Genomic DNA, 20,762 nt, shown 5'->3' with positions numbered 1-20,762 from the left:
CATCACAACTAGAGTGCACTAATTAGACATGCTCTTCCATATCTCTCACTACTGCCTAATTTAGGCTGCCCTGTACTCCAAATGGTGTGGCACATACTGAACTGAATTTTCATGCTGACATCCTACTCAATCTTATGGTTTATCTAAACTGTAACCTCTGCCAGAGAAACTACCTTCAACTGGGAGTTGGTGGCTCATGCCAATTAACCAGCAAAAAGTTGGGAGTGGTAGAGCACTAGTCTTGAATGAAAAAGGCAAGTGACAGCATTGAGGTCTGAGTTCAAGCCCCAATACTGGACAAAAACAAAAACAGAAACAAAAAGGACTCTGCCTTTTATACCAAGCCTATATACTTCAGCGGTATTTTTATTCCTTTCAACAACTTTATTTTTAGGTTATTATTTTTTAATTTTTGTCGGTCATGGGGCTTGAACTCTAGGAGCTGTCCTTGAGCTCATCAGCTCAAAGCAAGCACTTGATCACTTGAGCCACAGCACCACTTCTGGTCTTCAGGTGGTTAATGGAGATAAGAGTCACACAGACTTTCCTGTCCAGGCTGGCTTTGAACCACAATTCTCAGATCTCAGCCTCCTGAGTAGCTAGGATTACAGGTGTGAGCCACTGGCGCCCGGCGGGGGTATTATCTTATATCCCTCATTCTCCAAATTAGAAATAACGTCATATGAAAATTTATATTCCCTACAACTTCTATGAAGTATCTTACATTGCCCTTATGCTCAAAATCTATTTGAAGTTTTAATGAATAACATAAAATATCCACTTACATATCTGCTGCCGTGTGATTATTCTGAAGAGGGAGGTTGAGAGGACAAGCAGATTCAAGGTGATCTACTGGTCCTTCTCGGTCCTTTGATTGTTTAATAAGATCAAATAAAGGTGAATCCTATAGGAATCAAGATGTCATTTTAAAACAAAATTAGTATGATTTTCCCATGTAGATAAAAAATAAAATTGATTGATATGGTTACCTTATCAATTACAACTGATAAAGGCAATTGAGAAGTCAGGATGAGATCCTTTTCTTTACTTTGAAATTCTTGATTACTAATTTTTGTACTTACATATACAAAGTAAAAAAGAGGAAAATATATAGCCTTAAATAATTACACAGGTAGGATATCCTTTATTAAATCTTTGGGACAAGGAATGTTTTAGATTTTTACTTATGTGGGTTTTTTTAGTTTGAAATATTTGTATACACATATAGAAATATCTTAGGGTTTGGATCCATGTCTAAACCCTAATCTATCGAAGATTCACATACACCTATATACATACAGCTTGAAGGAATCTAAATACTGTTTTAGTACCATTTTGATTGTGTTCTATCATATGATCTCACTCATAAATTACACCTATATACATACAGCTTCTTGAAGGAATCTAAATACTGTTTTAGTACCATTTTGATTGTGTTCTATCATATGATCTCACTCATAAATTTTTAGGTCTGAGGTGATACAATGCCTGCTTAGATGAGCAAGACTCTAGTCTCCATTCTCAGAATCACAAAAACTTGCAGACATTAAAGCATTTAATGTTTTAGGTTAGGTATAATAAACCTTTACACACACACACACACACACACACACACACACACACACACACACACACAGCATTAATATGTCAGTAAATGGACCAATGTTAAAATGACCTAATTCTAATGAGTAATGAGTGGAAGATGAATATCAAATATGAAGAAAACTGAATCTGGAAAACTATGGATAAGTGGCAACCACTGAGCAGGTAAGAAAAGGCCATATGGAAATCTAAAAATTAGGAAAAGCAGTAACAACAAGGGAACCCTTTGGAAGCAGTGAAAACCCAAGCAATGAGGGGAAAGGAAATTAGCAGACAAATCAGCATTAGTACCAGTAGGAAGTGCAAGTCAGAATATGGCAGACTTCTAAATAGTCTCCTTTTTTTTGTTTTTAACTGATGAAAAAAGGGTTTAAAAAACACATACATTTATTATGGAATGAGTGTGAAACAGAATCCTCTGTCCTAAAAAACTGATTACAAGGAGGATCTACCACATTAAAATGGACAGGATCAAGGAAAAGATCATAGCATGAATACTGTATATACCAGACTGCTTCCTATCTCCATACCCTAGGATATTTGCAGACTTGATAATATCCTCTAGCCATAAAAATAGAAGAGTCCAAGCTGAGTATATATGAGTTTAAGAGTCTATCATGAGTTTAAGAGAAAAGACCTAGAGGCCTTAAATGAGGATTTCTTAAGAAAACATTCTAGCAAGTTTACAATCTCCACCCAGGAACTCTCAGCGCTGAGCTAATTTTCAGTGACTTGTTCTTATGCATGAGTTACAATCAAGTATTTGGGGCAAGTCTCTAATATGAAAATGAGAAAACAAACAAAAAAGCAACTTGAGAAAAATGTATAAAGAGCAAGTTTTGAAGGAAAAAGTGGTAAATTACTCAACAGTCCTTTATGATAAGTTACTCATGATTAGGACATACATTCCTATATACAACTCATCTACCCCAACAACAAAAAAGCTTTGAAGAGCATAGGTTCTGGAATAGGAAAGCTAAAAGCTTAATTCTGTCTTCAATCTTACTAGTAAAGAGAAGTTTTGCTCTCAGAACTGGTTTCATTTCCTCAACAATAGAAAGAACCACACCATGTCGCAGGGGAAATAAAGTGGCTTCACTGTAGCACTCACATATTTAACTCTTTTATTCTTTTTTCAGTGACTGAGAATGAATATTTTGAGTACCTTGAATGTATATATGAGTTCATTAAAGATATGCTCTCAGGAAAAAATATCCTTTTAAAATTTACTTTTTCTTTATGAGGCATTTCTTTATGAGCATTGGTGACAGGCCTGGGTTGTCTACTATGGAGGCATCAGTGGAAAAGAGTTGGAAAAAGAAAACTTTACCTCCCACATGATGTAATTTTTTACTGTCAAATTATTGTTGTTTTTTTTTACATTCATTAGGGGCATGTAAAGGACAATTTAAATAGTGGCTTTCATTTCAGTAATGTTAACAATTAGCACCTAGAAGATTCACTCTAGTTACTGCATAGCTATACTTAGTGTTTCACATTTTATAGTCACTGATGAATTGCTCTTTTCTTAAGTATAAGGGTATAAACACATATACGTTCTGGAAGAATGGCCTACTCTCAAACTAATTAGGAGACCCTTGACAGTTCACAACTAATAGGACTTAAGTATGCTATTCAGCAGGCAGTTTACTTACTTTTTAGACATGTGTTAAAAACCTGCTTTATAATTCAGATTATCCTAATAGAATTATACTAAAGTCCCTCTCTAGGGATTAAGGTAACATTTTTGACCAGTAGGCTTCATGCCTAGTAGTCTTCATGTACCAGTAGTTTTCACTTTATGACACCAAACCAAGAGGTTACACAAATAGTGAATGATAACCAATATGTTCTAATGGTAGGAGGAAGAATAGTGCAGTATACAAACCCAGAGCTATACACATGGGTTCAAGCCTGGCTGCTTATTTGTTACAAGACTTCAAGCAAGTTATTTAACTTCACTAGGATAAATGGAAAGTGAAATATTAATGATAATAAGCTATAATATTGTGAGAATTGAATTAATTCATGCTAAGCATTAGAAACAATATTAGCAAGTCTTATTTACATGTAGTTCTTATTTATACCTATAAATGCCATTACACAAACAACAATGTATTTGTTCAAATGCAAATGTATGCCTAGTTATCCATCTATCTACCCAGTCCTCTATTCTGTACTAGGAAGTCGGGACATTAACAACCCTCCCCTCCAATTGGCAGACATATCTGTCTTCTTTACCTTACTCAACATCTTTACTTGAAGTCTAAGAGAGTAGTTGCTTCTATGTCCTCCTTTAATTCTACTACATATTCTTCATAGCATTCATAAGTACTTGAAATTATAGCATGTATTCATTTGTTTATATGTTTATCAACTATCTCCCACTAGAATAAAAGATGCAGGAAAGTATGAGTTTTGTTTATTTAGCATATTCACAACAGTATTCCTAAAATGTAAAAGTGCTTTGCAGACGGTTTCTCAATAAACATTTGTTGAATGAATGATTTAAACAAGAACATTAAAGTGCTCAAATCTCAGTGGTTAACTCTGCCTTAAAGTAAGGATGAGAGTAAACATATGTTTCTGACAGGCACTGATGGCTCACGCTTGTAATCCTAGCTACTCAGGAGGCTGAGGTCTGAGGATTGCCGTCCCAAGCCAGTTGGGGCAGGAAAGTCCACGAGACTCTTATCTCCAATTAACCACTAGAAAACCGGAAGTGGTGCTGTGGCTCAAAGTGGTAGAGTGCCAGCCTTGAGAGAAAAAGCTCAGGGATAGTACCCAGGCTCTGATCAAGCCCCATGACTGACAAAACATTACATAACTAAATCTTTAAAAAATATTTTTTGGTGGTAGTGGGAAGAAATTAACCCAAGGCCTTGTGCATACTAGGTATGCACTTTACCACTGAGCTACATCCCTAGGTCTCAAAGTATTTTTAACTACTCCTTTCTCCCATGTTCTCCCTATAATTTCATCAAACAAGCATGTGCACTTTAGCCATAAAGCATGTAAACTGTTTCAAATGTTTTTCTGAAGACCTTTTTTGGGAAAAGAGCTGTACAACCTGGAAGAAAACTAAAAATTACTTTTATCTGTGAATCACTGTCCATTGAGTATAAAACATTCACTGAATACCTAAAATGTACCAGCACACAGATTTTGTTCTTGTCCAAATGGTACTTAGAATGTGGTGGGAAGAGGCAGAGAATAAGCAAGGAAGTAAGCATGTAATGACAAACTCAGAAAAGTTCTATTAGAAAACAGTAAATATTTGTAAAATGAGTAAAAGTTCTGACTGTAGGAGGAATTAATATTATAACGGAACTGATACAGAGTGAGAAACAGACATGGAAAGGGGAACAAGGCATGGAAGTTCTGGAGGGGAAGCTGGCCTGTCTGAAACTGATGAAAGACAATGCTTTGCCAAATTTTGAAGGAAGAAAAGGTCACTGAATAGGAAGCATAAGAAGGGTAAATAATAGTTCAAATGTCAGGTATAAATATGCTTGCACTGCTTAAGTGAGGAGACATCAAATTATGTACTAACAATGCCTATGTTTATAGTAAGCTAACAGCACACATCCTCTGATTAAATGATACAGTTAAAGCAATTTTCCTCAAATAATTTCCTGCCTCTCAACTAGGGTCTGTATTCCAGAAAATCAAAATAACCAGATTTTTAGCTTATGGAAATCTACCAAGTATCTTTTACTCATATTTTTATCCCATGATAGCTGATATTGCAACTTTAAGTTATTCATAGTGCCAAAGTATGTTACAGATTGTTTACTAATGGAACATGGTATAGTATTATTTTCAAAAACTAAAACTAGCCAAGCATAGTGTCACATGCCTGTAATTCCAGCACTCAAGACTCCAGGGTAGAACAATCACAAGAGGCCAGCCACAATGCAGAGGAAAAATCCTGTCTCAAAAATTAATCAATTAAAATAAACTGAAGAAATTAAAACAAGAAATTAAAATAATTAAACCAACTTAGAAACTTGAGCTAGAGGCTAGGGATGTGACTCGGTGGTACAGAAGACATGCCTAGCACGCACAGAGCTGTGGCTGAGTTTCCAGTACCACAAAGGAAAAAAATTAAGATAGAAAATTAATAAAGTATTTCATTGGCTTTGGATTTTGTTGCTTCTACTTCTAAGTTGTAGGATTTAATTATCCTTAAAGGTTCTAACTCTAAAACTGAAGTAGTCACTTTAACTGTTTTCATAAATATAAAGCCAGATACTAAATTTGAACCAAAAAAATTAACTTGGGTCAGGCCCATTAGGGCTATACATACAAGCTATATGTCCATGAGTAAATAAAAATGAACAGGGTCTAACGTATGTGAATGTGCAAAAAGAATGTCTTCATCATCTCCATCTTCCCTCTTCTTTGCCAAACAGAACATAGCTAAAGCTTAACTGCTTTTGTCCCAGGACCCCAAGAAAAGGAGTTAATACGTTTTAGAACATCTAGCTTTAGTTTTCAATTATATTTTATCATGTAAACTCTATATTCTGTCATGGCCTGTAATTTATTTGGAAGGCAGTATGTATTGAAGGTTGTATTGAAGTCCTCAAGGAAGTTTATTAAACACATGTCACGTTTCCCTTCCCCCACTCAAGACTGATATAGTCAGAAAGGATGAACAGCTACATTGTAGATGAACTCCTGAACAGGGCTAGGGTAGGGCTCTGAGGTTAAGTATTTGCCTATCATGTGTGAGCCCCTGGATTTGACCGCCATATTTAAAACTTTTTTTTTAAAAGGAAGTATTCGAATAAAAGGAAAGAAAGCTCCTGAGCAATTCTACCTCCTCTCTCATGCACATTTCCCAACTATATGCGATATATATTATCTCGTATGTCACATATGTATACATTATACATTATAGAGGTGGCTAATATATATGTTTATATATATGCATCTATACATACATATATAAAGAAAGAAAGAAAGAAAGAGAGAGAGAGATTCACTATCTCCTTAAGAACTGTATTTTTCCTAAATCTGATATTAAAAGTGATTAACTTTTCAGAATATTTTATAGGAACTCCATTTCTGGCTCTCTTAGGTTTGAAAAGGTCTCCTTTCAATCCTTGCTCAACTTCTGTTTCTAGAATAATGATAACCCAAGTAAATCTGAAGTATGTTAGAGTCATAAAGTACAGTTTCAATTGTGAAACTCAGAAATCTTCTAAGTCATAGCAGTCAATTTGCTGGTAGAAGATTTTGGATTTTCTTTTTCTTAGCCTTCTGGCAAATGTAACGAATGTAAGAAAACAGAATATTAGAAACATATCATTCAGTGTACTTTATAAGTCTAATTTTTAACTTTATTTCAGATACTCTAGGCCAAAGTGTTCTGTCTGCCAGTAAAGGTACTTATGTTGTAAGACAGAACTGTAACATTTCTATCACACCTAGATTTTTGATAATTCTGATTTATGACTCAAAGCCATTATTACTACATATTTTATAAGCTGATTTTTATTTCTATCACTACTAAAAGTTTGCCTTCATTATTCTGTCAAATTAGTAAAGGTGCTAGTAATTCAGCATCTACTATATGACAGGTATTATATTTTACATACATGATACCATTTAATCCTCTCAATTAATATATAAAGTATATACGATTATTGCTGTATTTTAGAGACAAAAGTTAGAGGCATAGAAGTTAAGAAGTCTGTCCATGTTATACAACCAGTGAATCGTATGGTAGAATTCAAACCCAGTCCACTGGTTTCTAGAACGTGTGCTGTTAGCTACTACATTAGCAGGTAAATTTTGTTTCTTTGTCCATTCTTGTTTGCCTGTTGCCATGCCTGAACCATGTTTCCATGTTGTTGTCTATGCCTACAATTAGCACCATCCCTCAAAATTTTATCTATCATTCATTCACACCTCCATTTGGCTAGAGATGCTTTGAGAAACAACACATTAATAGTAGTAGTACCTACCACACAGATTGTTGTAAAATTAAACTACCAACAACTTTCCTATTGTTATCACTGGAATGTGGGATGTCCCTCAAAGGCTCCTGTGTTCAAGGCCTTGGATGCTACCCTGTGGCGCTACGGGCTCCACGGATGTGGAACCATTATAAGGTGGGGCTTTGTGGAAAGAAATTAGATCACTAGAGATAAACCCTTAAATGGGATCCTGTTCCCCTCCCTTCTTTCCTTTCTCTGTGCTTTCCAGGTACTATGAGGGGAGCAGCTTGCTCTACCATATTTCATGTCATGATGATTTGCTTGAAACCTCTGAAATCATAAGCCAAAATAAGTCTACTTCTTTTTATTTCTTTTCTTTTTGTACTGGTACTGGGGCTTCAGCTCAGGCCTGGGCACAGTCCTTGAATTTTTGTGCTCAAAGCTATTTATGTCACAGCTCTACTTCTGGCATTTTTGATGTTTGCTTAGAAATTAGGGAAAATTTCTTAGAAGAGGTTATGCCTAAAATGAATCTTAAAGAATAAGTAAACAGAGGAATAAAGTATTTAGAAGCAAGGGAAGAAAAATTGTGGCCCTAGAAAAACTAAGGTAGCTCATTTATAAAATGTGGAAAATAATACTTCCTCATAGGCTTTGTATTATTCATTTTCTATTACTATGAGGAAATATTGGAGGCTGGGTGACTTAACAACAACAACAACAAAAGAAATTTGTTTTATTTGGATGTTAAAAATCCAAACAACACTGAGCTGGTGCTGTTAAGGGCTCCCTGGTAGCAACCCCATCAGGATGAAAGGTCATAGAGTAAAAGAGGAAGGCAAAGCCAAGCATGGTGGTAAATATCTGTAACTCCTGCACTTAGGAAGCAGAATCAGGACTGTGAGTTTGAAGCTACCCTGGACAGGAAGTCAGGGCACTAGGAAGGGCCAGACTCCCTCTGTAATAGCACTCTAGTTACAAGTCAGGGTTCCGTGAAAAGTTCCTTCTAGGACAAGGCTCCACTAGGTTCAATATTACCACACAGAGAACCAAGATTTGAATACATTTAAGCGACAGCAAGGTTATTCTGACAATTAAATGAAATGGCAAAGATAAAGTGCTTAAAATGGCACCTGCCACAAGAGATCTTAAGAAATTATTACTTCTATAGAACTAAAACACAGATTGTACACACACAAAAAGGAATCTGTGACTCTCCGGATCTAGACAAATCTTTTAGTCTTTAAAACAATATCCAGAGTTGGAGCTGTAAGCCTATCTACTTGAGAGGCTGAGAGTAGGATTGTGGTTTAAGGGGAATTCAGGCAGGAAAGTTCACAAGACACTACCTCAAAATAACCTGGAATAGCCAGGCATGGATGGCAACTCAGGAGGCTGAGATCTGTGGATTGTGGTAAGAAGCCAGTCTGAGCAGATTAGCCTTGGAGACTCATATCCAATTAACCAGCAAGAATTCCAGAAGTGGAGCTGTGGCTCAAATGGTAGAGTGCTAGCCTTGAGCACAAAAGTTGCAGGCCCAGAGTTCAAGCCCCATGATCACCCCCACACACAAAATAATCTACAGAAAAGGGATAAAGGTATGGCTGAAGTGGTAGAGCACCAGTCTAGTAAGTACAAAGTCATCAGCTCAAATCCCAGTACCACATTCCTCCCCACCCCCCCACCCACACACACAAAAAATAAAAATAAAAAAGGAAAAGGAAAAAAGAAAATCCCCGTGGCCAACTTATAATGAACACTTAGTACATGTTTTTAAAACATTAACATCCAACATAACCATATAGTGGATTAAATTAAATACAACAAACCACAAATAAGAACACTGACAAAATGATTTGCTTTCTGACACTGAATGAAAACTGTGGCCAAGATTACCACCATAATCTCTGACACTGGTTATTTGTACACTCATAGACCATTCCTAAATTGGACATAGTTAGTCTGTATAACAATATGCAAAAGTAATAGCATTAGCCTATAAAAATCCCTGCAGAACTTTCTGAGATCTCCTGATTTGGTGAAAAGCAGCTGCTACATAATGAGAAGACTTATTAAAAGGCACATATAACAAAGAAATGAAGTCTCTGGCCATCATCCAATGAAGAACTGAAACCTGCCAACAACCACGTGAGTGAACTGTTAAGCCAATTCTCCTACCCTAGTAAAGCCTTAAACTACTGTGGAGCTGGTTTACAACTTTAGGATGGCTCAGAACAAAACCTGAGCCAATCCAGATAGCTAAATTACTCACATTCCAGACCCAGGGAATTATAGACGAGAGATTAACATTTATTATTTTGAGTTGCTACAGGTAACTTAATAACTCTTATCAATACCTAGGTACAGTAGTTGATAATAACTACAATGAAAAGATGTAACTGAATAAAAACCTTTTGAAGTAAACTAGGCATATTTTTTCTGTAGCATTGTCTCCATCCAGCATTCAGGCAAGCTGCCTCATGCCATTACTTATCTACTCAAACTGTCAGCGTAATTGTTCTCTGTACTACACTCTATTGCCCTGAATTCTGTCATGTTACTAAATCCATGAGAAGAACCAGACTCTTACTGTCAGCAAGATTAGCCCAAGTCTCATCGAATAAATAATACTGATAGAAGTAGAAGCTAAATGTATGTTGTTGTTTTTTTTTAATTTTTAGGTCCAAGACTGAAATTCAGACTCAGTACCTGATGGTTTTGCTTACTGGCTAGTGTTGTAACAACTGAGCCATGCCTCCAACCCCTATATGTGTGTATGCTTAATAATCTTTCATAATTAGCACACATTTATAAAGCAAGTATGCTTTTTCCCCAAAACTAAAAGACAACAAGGCTATAAAGACCTGATATTCCTAGAATAAGTTCTGATTATCTAAGTAAGCATAAGGTCTCCAGTGCTATTAGAAAAATAACAATAGGGGAAGTAGCAGGCAGGAATTGCTATTGTTTCTGGGTATTTTAAGGAGTATTACTGGGCCTACATTACAGGAAATGTTTTTGCACTATCCTTAGCTAAATTCTAAGACTGTTTTGCCTTTCAAAAGGAAACTAGTTTAGAAAATAGAAAAGACTTGGCCCTGACCTTCCTGACAGTGCTCTTTCTTTTTTACTTTACTGGTCCTTTAATACTGATATTCCTCTGGATCTTCATGTCAATATATATGTCCTGGTTAAGCCACTATCTATCATTGACTAAAACTGGTCTTTTAAGCTTCAGATTCATGTTTTCAATTAGATACTGAAAATTTCTAATATGAAAGTCACAAACATATCAACTATGACATGTTCAAATGTTAACATGAACTCATTACAATGAGGCTGGGAGAAATAGAGTGATGGAAGGGGTGACACTGAATAAGAATCATTACACTTACAAATTGGCATGTTGAATTCTAACACTTTTGTACAATTGCAAAATAATTTATTTTAAAATGAACTCATTACCTTTGTTACTAATGGGCTAGAATACCTTCAATATCCTCTTCAGTTAACTATGTTATCAACTACTTAATTTTCCCTCCCTACATATGTTATATATTTAGTTATCCTTAATTTCATCCAGGCTTCTAAAATTTTGATTTCTAATATATGTATATCCCTATATTTAAAACTGGCTTCTACCAGGTGCCAGTGGCTCTTTCCTATAATTCTACCTACTCAGGAGGATGAGATCTGAGGATCACTGTTCGAAGCCAGCCCAGGCAGGAAAGTCTATGAGACTCTCATCTACAATAAACTCTTCAGAAAAAAACCCGGAAGTGGCACTCTAGCTCAAGTGGTAGAGTGCTAGCCTTGAGCACAAAGAGGCTCAACGGCAATACCCAGGCCCTGAGTTCGAGCCCCAGGACCTCCTGTTGACAGTATTGGAGTTGGGTCTAGCTTTTTATCCACTGATAATTTTTACTAATTTGGCTGGTTAGATCATTTACATTTAATGCAATTATTAATATGATTAATTTAAATCCTATATCTATTTGTAAATCAATAGAAAAAAGATCATCATTTTTTTTAAAAAAAAGGTCCTAGAATATTGAGCAAAGGTCAAAAACAAACAACGATAAAAACCCCAGAAAGAACCTTGACCTTAATCTCGAAGCTTCTATAAAAGCAAACAGCTGATAGGATTTAATCCCCAGTATCTCCCTAGAATAAATAAACTCAAAGGGTTGTGGACTTAAAGTATCATTACAAAAACTTTCTTTTTTTAAGTATAGGGGAAAATCACTAGGATTTACAGTTCTTAGAATTGACACCAAAAGCATAATTCATAAAGGAAGAAACATAAACTAGTCTTCATCTCAAAAGTAAAAACTTTTCTATGAGAAAAGCCCACAGTATTTAAAATAAAAGAATTCTTAAAACTCAACAGTAAAAAAGTAATAATCAATAGAAAATGGGCAAAGAAGATGAAATACAGATTATGAATAAGCAGAGAAAAAGATGTTCATTAACCATTAACCTGATGGAAAATGCAAATAATAATCTCAACATATGAACATGACTAAAGTTTAAAAAAATTGATGAAATCAAGTGTAATGAAGAGACATTGGATCACTCACACAGTGGGAATTTATTTATTTATTTTTATTTATATTTTTGGTCCAGTCATGGGGCCTGAACTCTGGGCCTGGGCGCTGTCCCTCAGCTCTTCAGCTCAAGGCTAGTGCTCTACCACTTAAGCCACAGTGCCACTTCTGGCTTTTTTTCTTTTTGCTTATGTGGTACTGAGGAATTGAACCCAGGGCCTCAGGCATGCAAGGCAAGTGCTCTACCACTGAGCCACCTTCCCAGCCCACACAGTGGGAATTTAAAATGGTTCAACCACTCTGGAAAACTTTGATAGTTTCTTATAATGCAAATGACACACCAAGCATACAACTATACTCTTTGGGTGTTCATTCTAGAGAAATTAAGATCATGTTCTTATAAAGCCTATAAACACAAATGTTCATATACACTTTACTTGTTCAAGTAAAACACTGGAACCTGTCCAAATATATTCTTCAAATGTGTAAGCCTAAAGAACTGTAGCACATACATAGTATGAAATGAAAAGGTCTAAATTCTTTTATAGGCAATATACTCAAAAAAACGATTTTGAGTTAAAAACTAAACTATTTAGGCAATATATTCAGTAAATCTCCAAGAAATTAAGCTGAGGGAGGAAAAGTTAAACGTTAAAAACTAAATCTTGTTAGATTCCAATTATGTAACACTTCTGAAGTGGCAAAATCTGAGAACAGATTAATAGCAGTCAGAGGTAAGGGGCAAAGATAGGTTATCCAGAGTAAGTGGGACCATTCTTGTGGTAATGGAACTGTTCTGTATCTTAAGTTGGTCAGGCTGCCAGGTGCCCCTTAGTGGGGGTGGAATATGGTATAATTTCTCTTGAGCACATCTTATTGTATTGAGAACTCTGGTCAGAGAAAAGGAGTCTTGGGCTTGTCCGGTCAAGGAGACTTCCTGCCAAGCTGTTTGATGTAGCTGGGTCCCTGGCTAATTCCATTTGCTTGCCACAGGACTCCTGCTGGGAAGGGAATCTCATGATTCTTAGGTCTGTCAGATAAAAGTTCCATATGTACAATGACTAATGCCACAAACAGATACTGCAGGCAGAACAAAACTGAAAGAATGTAGGTGTTTAAAAAATTCTCTTTTTATCATCAAGACAGAATCCTACTTCTAGCATTTGAGAGGTTGTGGCATGAGAATTGTGAGTTTAAGGATTATATGTTTTAGAAAATCTAAATGAATGAATGAAAAAAATTGAAAAAGCCTGATTCCCATAATATGGAAGCAGAATTTTAAATTTGATTTCAATGAGTAATAAAATGCCAAACCATTATTTCCTCTAGTTATCAAGATTTTTAAAAGTACATTTTTCTTATAATCATTAAATATTGAGGTAATAAACATTAAATTGTAAGACATGCTCTTCCTCAAGAAGAAACTAATTTAAAGATGATCAATAAAACAAATGTGAAGATGCCAAACATTAGTTTTTACAGGCTAGCCAAAAAATCAGATTGTTGTTTTATATGGCAGTACATACCTAGCTTTGTTAACAGTAAAAAAAGAATGTGAGTTTATCAAATAAAAACAATACTCTAGCCATAGGACTTGATAGTGATCCTACTAGTAATTTAAAATGATTTCATTTAAATGTAGACTATCCTACATCATACACCACAAGTTTATTAACAAGCAAATTACAAGTCTTGTCAAATTCATCTCCAGTGAGTAATCTAAGGGAATCCTGAAAAAGCTCTAGCTACATTAGATAGTAAGGCAAGAGTCTCAGCTCTCTCTCCCAGAGAGTACACAGCACATCTCACACAATTCTGCTATTTCTGACCAACGAATGTTCCAATATTTACAGTTAAAAATCAACTAGATGATTTTAAATGTTTTAAAACATCAAAGCGCATTTTCCTATCATCTAAGTTTATGTAAGTATACTTTTATATACAGAAAAGCACATGGCATTTTCTAAAGGAAAAATTAAAGTCTACAAGAAGTAAATGTATTCCTAACAAGTCACATCCACATGGTAACAGTGATGGGGCTTTAGTGGTTTACATGTATGCTCATGTCAGAACTTATTCATTCATTTCTCAAATCATTTAGGATGGACGGTAGTTCAAGTCACTCTGAGAACTTTATGCTAAGAATCAGTTTAAAAGACACAATAAAAAGTGTTCTTAACTATAAAAAGAATCTTACTTATATTATTCTCTAATTGGAATTATTGAATTATATTATCATAAATCATACTATATACATATTATATATGTATATCATGTAAATATGTGTACAGTGTATTACTATATAATATATACTCTATAATTTGAATAATAATGATTGAAACCTAGATAGTTATAAACAGTTGACTTATTTGGACAGTGATCTTTTTTCCTTCTAATTTTATTTTAATTTCACCTATGAGCCTTAACATTAACGTATTTCTTATATTAAACCTTGTATAGTTAAAAATGAAGCCACTGAGCAAGGGCCTGATTAATGAAAGCTATTTTTCAAGTATCAAGTTCGAAGAATACTGTCAAGGAGTCAAAAACAAAGCAAGTTTCCCTCCATTTATGAGGTAGCATGCAATCAGAATTAGATGCACAGAACACACACACACACACACACACACACACACACACACACACACACACACACACACACACACACACACACACACACACACACAGAGGAGAGCTGTATCAGGGAAACTAAGGCCCTTGAATTGGGTAAGCAGTTGCTCTAGACCACTTGAGCCACACTGTCAGCAACTAGATGAACAAAATTAGAAATTCCTAATTGCCATTAAATCTTGTAGACATGAGCTTGATGAGTGAATTTATGGGAGAGGAGGCTGAAAATACTGATTGAAAAGGCCTTTTAAAGTTGATCAGCTAAAGATTAATCCCTGAGAGAAACACAAGATTCCTTCAATCTTTTCATTTATCAAGAAGGCCTTCACAGGGTGCTGGTGGCTCACGCCTATAATCCTAGCTACTCTGGAGGCTGAGATCTGAGGATCGCAGTTCAAAGCCAGCCCGGGCAGGAAAGACTGTGAGACTCCTATCTCCAATAAACCACCAGAAAACTGGAAGTGGCGCTGTAGCTCAAGTGGTAGAGTGCTCGCCTTGAGTTGAAGAGCTGAGGGAAAGCACTCAGGACCAGAGTTCAAGCCCTACAACCGGCAAAAAAAAAAGAAGGCCTTCTTTTGATCTTTCTAGATAGAATAGTTTGATCCCATCCTTATTTCCTCCCAAATATGTATTTTTTTTCAGAGCACTTGTTGATCACCACAAATTGATCACCTGTCTCCCACACATCGAATATAAATCCAGAGATTCTGTTTTATTCACTGCTGCATTCCCAACACTTAGAAAAGCATCTGGCATACATCTGGCATTCAGTTAATAGTCCCACTGAACAAACAAACATCAGTAGAACCAGAGAAGAAGATAACATGAGAAAGCAGGGTGGGGTGTTTGGAGATTTTGTTTGCTTTGGGTTTTTGTTTTTGTTATCCTAGAAGGAGTTTGAGCTCAGCTTACTTGTTTGGTGGTGCTCTACCCTTGAGCCATTCTTCCAGACAAGCTTTTTGCTGTTATTTGGGAAATGGCATTTCTATCTGTTCTAGCTGAGCTGGCTTCTACTTGAAATCCAATGGCTCTCAGCCTTCTGAGTAGTTAAGATTCTAGATGTGAGCCACCAGCAGTATCCAGCTACTTCATTTTACTTTGTTTTGTGGTACTGGGGATCAAACTGAGCACATTAACCACCAAGAATACCACCAGTGGCCCATAAGAATGATTTTCTAATATGACTACTGTTTGTCTATATGTGAGGAAAAGAACTATCTAGCAACCTTTTTGGGTCAGGTCAAAGGGTGCAGTTCTGTTTAACTTAAACAACAACAACAACAAAATGTGAGCTTAAAGACAGCTCTTTTGTAGAGACAGGCAGTCCTTCCTGTCTTTTGTTTAACCTTTTTGAGGAAGTACAGCAACATCTGGCATTGATAGAAAATCTTCAAAATTTCCAAGATTCAGTTAAGTGACACAATTAAAGTAACATACTAGTAAAAGGAGTGGCCAATAGAATGTTCATTCTGGGATGAATAACCAGTGTCTTGGAACCTTTCTCATAAGCCTAGATCTTTGAGTGTTCCTATCTGTTATGAGCCAGTCTTTCTTTCATTGTAATTGGGCTATGAGCATAACTTCCTAAAGTCAAAAAAAATTTTTTTTTGTTTTAAGTACATTTGAAATAGTGTTCATAGAAATAGACTTTTTAAAAATCTGTCATTTTTTAAAAAAAATCCAGTGCAATATGTAATCTCTTTTACTTTGAAGGTAAAACCTTGTTAAAGATAAAAATATTAAATTTAGAAGCTGGACTCTGGTGGCTCTTGTCTATCCTAACTACTCAGGGGGTTGAGATCGGAGGATCACGGTTCAAAGCCAGTGTGGACAGGGAAATCTCTGAGACTCTTAACTCCAATTAACCATCAGAAAACTGGAAGTGGTGCTGTGGCTCAAAGTGGTAGAGGACAAGCCTTGAGTACAAAAGCTCAGGGACACGTAGGCCCCATGACCAGTAAAAAATAAACTTAGGTAATGAAAATTGAGATCCACTTTTAGGAAAAAAGTAGATCATTTCCCTTTTGTTTGAACAGTCTATTAAATTTTGTCAGTATGTTCTAATGGATTATTTTTTCTATCAAGATATGTATGGGGGCTGGCAAGGTGGCTCAGTGGTAAAGCGCTTGCCTTGCATGTATGCATGAGCCCTGGGTTTGATTCCTCAGCACCACATAAGCAAAAAGAAAAAAGCCGGAAGTGGTGCTGTGGCTCAAGTGGTAGAGTGCTAACCTTGAGCTGAAGAGCTGAGGAACAGCGCCCAGGCCCAGAGTTCAGGCCTCACGACCGGACACCCCCCCAAAAAAAAGACATGTATTATTTAAATACACAAAAATGAAATCTGACAGGCATTTTCTTTCTACTTTACAGTATGGGTATAACAAAAGTATCTAGTCAAACATTTATCTTTTTTCTTTAAAACTTCACAGTTCATGTAATTCTGAGAAACTTTTAGCATTCTATTATTATTATTATTATTATTTATTTTATTTTCATGGTGCTGGGGTCTAACCTACAGCACTGGCAGGGGAGCCAAGCGCTCCCTGCACTACACTCAGCCATACTGTTACTCTTTTCAGTGTACTTCCCTTTCCTCCAGAATTTTTATGGAGTGACTTTTCTTTTTTCTTTTTGCCGGTCCTGAGCTTGAACTCACAACTGGGCACTGTCCCTGAGCTTCTTTTGCTTAAGGCTAGCACTCTACCACTTGAGCCACAGTGCTACTTCCATTTTTTCTGTTCATGTGGTACTGAGGAATTGAACCCAGGTCTTCATGCATGCTAGGCAAGCACTCTACCACTAAGCCACATTCCCAGCCCACTGAAGTGATTTTTTTCTTTAATGGATTTCCCTCTTAAAATTGCTATCCAGATGACTTACTTGCATTTTTATTGAACTATCCATTTTCTCCAGGGATCTGAAGTAATAAGGTACAGTAAGCCACCTTAGATTTATGGTCTATTTCTAGGGTCAACTCAGAAACAAATGCAAATAAACAAGATGCTACTTCTGATCTATTAAAAGTCTGATAATCATCTGGTTTGGGTGGGGTTGTGAGGAGCTAGGTACAACTGATAAGGGATGCAAATTAAGAGAGGAGGAAATTTTCTTAGAAATGAAAACTGCCTGGCTATATAAATCACAGATACATTTCTATAGGAGAACAAAGATATAAGGACAGTTGATAAAATCCTATGGGGATCTGTACTGGAATGGCATTAAATTTATAGATTTGTCACCTATACAAGTCTTCTTTCATGGCCTTCACTAAAATTTGTCTTTTTGTTTATATTTAAAATTTTGTTTTTTGACTATTTATTGCTAAGGTATTTTATACTACTTTTGGCTCTATACTGAATCTTTTCGATTACATTTTCTAGTTGATTACTGCTAGTACAGAAATGTCTACTTGATAAAATCAATAACAATGAACTGAAAAGACTAAGATCAGGTTCTTTTATGAGCAGAGTTCCAAGTTGTTTTTCTCCTATAAACCACATCAGTGTTCATGATTTTTTACTATGAATAGGGTAATGACACTTACAAATGAACCTGACAACTAGAAAAACCAATTCTTCTAGTTTATAATTTCCCCTTCCTATATTTACTTCTGAATCATTCCAAAGCAACAAATTCATTTTACTAAAGACAGCAGTTTTCTCTTATATTTTATAAGTACAAGTACTATTTTATACTTATAAGTTAAACGTGAACAAACTGTTCTTTAAATATGTACAAATTTGTAATAAGCATGTAATTTCACTAATGGGAGTACTGTGATCTATCAGACATTGGCTTTCTTAAAAAGAAAAAAATCTTTTCCTACCCTCATCCTCAGTCATAAGTTTCAAAAAAATTCAATGTTGCTGGGTGCAGATGGCTCACGCTTGTAATGCTAGCCACCCATGAGGCCGAGATCCTTCCCATCTCTGGGAAGGAAAGTCTGTGAGACTATTATCTCCAATAAAACTACAGAAAACCAGAAGTGGATCTGTGGTTCAAGCAGTAGAGCTTTAGCCTTGAGCTCAGGGACAGTACCCAGGCCCAGAGTTCAAGTCCCACAATGACAACCACAACAACAAATTCAATGTTTATTGAAATACACTCCATAGATTTCTGACAAAGTATTCTGTGAGCTGTTAAATTCACAAAAAGACCCCCATTCTAATAATTTGAAAGCAGACATACTCCTTCCTCTGTATGTAATTTGGCACAATAGTATTTTAATCAATAAAGGTGACACTGAATGCTTGCCAGAGTATTTTAATGTACAAATAGATGGAATTTTCTAAGATTAAATTTCCATCAACATGTTGTAACTTGGTGTTTCAAAAAAGTTTATAATATAGACTCAGATATGTAAAAGATAAACTACCTTACTTAATAGTTACTAAACTATGAAGCAAATTTCTGAATATATATATATATATATATATATAAACAAAGGCTAGAAGCTACCTGTAGAGACAGAAAACATAATAAAGTCAAAAACTGGCAATAACTATAGTTAAAAACTTTAGAAATTTGCTTCCCCTACTGTTTTCCTAGCTATACTTCAGAAGAAAAGCCCAACTAGTGAAAAACTGAATAACATTTAAATGATATATATGCTAGATGAATATAAGGCAGATTTGTATTTTATAGTTTCTCATATGCATGTGTATATATGTATATACATATATCTAATGTGTGTAATTTACTGATGTTTTGTATTGTGATATGAACTACATAAGTATTTCAGTTTTACTACACAAGTACAAGTAGGGATTGATAAGATTGAGAAAACTTATTAAAATTTATGATACATTCTAAGAGTTGGAGATGAGGGAAGAATGGAGGAACAAGCAGAAATGGGAAAAATTAAAGGAATAACTCAAGTGTAGGCAAAGATAAATATTTTTATTCAAGTTTTAAATCTCATATCAAAATAACATCCTTCTAAATTTTCTCTGCCTTCTTTTCTAGAACCTGCTTCCACTATCATTTCCATCCCCTCTGACTTTGCTATAATTTAATCATCATTCTTGTCCTCCCACACAACTTACAAGCTGGCTCAATCCTTTGAAACTAGGTCAAAGACTCACACTCCAGTAAAGTAACATAAAGCATAAAGTTTGAAATCATGACAGGAAAGAAAACCACTTCTAAATTATATCAATAGACATAGTACCAAATTTGTCTAGAATGTTGTAATTTTTGCTTACGTAAAAAGATCTTTCTATAGGAAATAAATGTATTCTGTGTACATAAATTACTGATGTTGATTTATCAGGTTGAACATGTTCTATTTCTAAACCTAAGTAGAAAATATAAATAAACTGGCTTTAGAAATATTCAAATGAACAAAACTTTACTTTTTCTTTCTAAGTGTAAATTAATAGGTTAAAAAAAGAACATAAAAGACTCACATCTCACCAGGGCAAAATTTGTTGCATTTAAAATGAGTGCACGGGCTGGGATGTAGCTCAGTGGCAAAGCGCTTGCTTAGCAAGTACAACGTCCTGGGTTCGATCCCCAGTACCAAAAAATAAAAGACAAAAAAATACAGTTAAAAAAAAACCCAAACAAACAAACAAAAAAACAACCCTTGGGTCTGGGAAGGTGGCTCAGTGGTAGAGCGCTTGCCTTGCATGCATGAGGCCATGGGTTCGATTCCTCAGCACCACATAAACAGAAAAAAAAGCCGGAAGTGGCGTTGTGGTTCAAGTGGTAGAGCGCTAGCCTTGAGCTGAAGACCTGAGGGACAGCACCCAGGCCCAGAGTTCAGGCCCACGACCAGACCCAAAATAAATAAATAAATAAAATAAAATAAAATGAGTGCACTTAGATTTATTTATTGACTGAGTGATTGATTGATATTGGAGTTTAAATTCAGGATCAATTCTTGTTGGACATTGTTACCCCCTTCGTTTTCTCTCCCCCTCTTTTTTTTTTTTTAATAGTATATTCTTTGTCCAGGCCAGGTTAGACCACAATCCTATTTATAGTTCTTGAGTAGCTGGAATGACAGATATGCACCAGATCGTGCCCAGCT

General features: G+C 35.7%; 1 protein-coding gene across 3 annotated transcripts in view; it reads right to left on the bottom strand.

The window, feature by feature from the left end:
* Positions 1 to 20,762, bottom strand: part of Rb1 (retinoblastoma 1) — a 134,807-nt gene that overhangs the window by 21,639 nt on the left and 92,406 nt on the right. For all 3 annotated transcript variants that reach the window (XM_013009310.1, XM_013009330.1, XM_013009321.1), the window contains one exon: positions 786 to 904. In XM_013009310.1, coding sequence (XP_012864764.1) covers positions 786 to 904 — 119 coding nt within the window. The remainder of the gene's footprint in view (positions 1 to 785; positions 905 to 20,762) is intronic.

The sequence above is a fragment of the Dipodomys ordii genome, unplaced genomic scaffold, assembly GCF_000151885.1.
Source record: "Dipodomys ordii isolate 6190 unplaced genomic scaffold, Dord_2.0 Scaffold1, whole genome shotgun sequence".
In the NCBI taxonomy this organism is placed as follows: domain Eukaryota; kingdom Metazoa; phylum Chordata; class Mammalia; order Rodentia; family Heteromyidae; genus Dipodomys; species Dipodomys ordii.
Note: the sequence above shows the minus strand (reverse complement) of the source record. Positions and strands in the feature narration are given on the sequence as shown.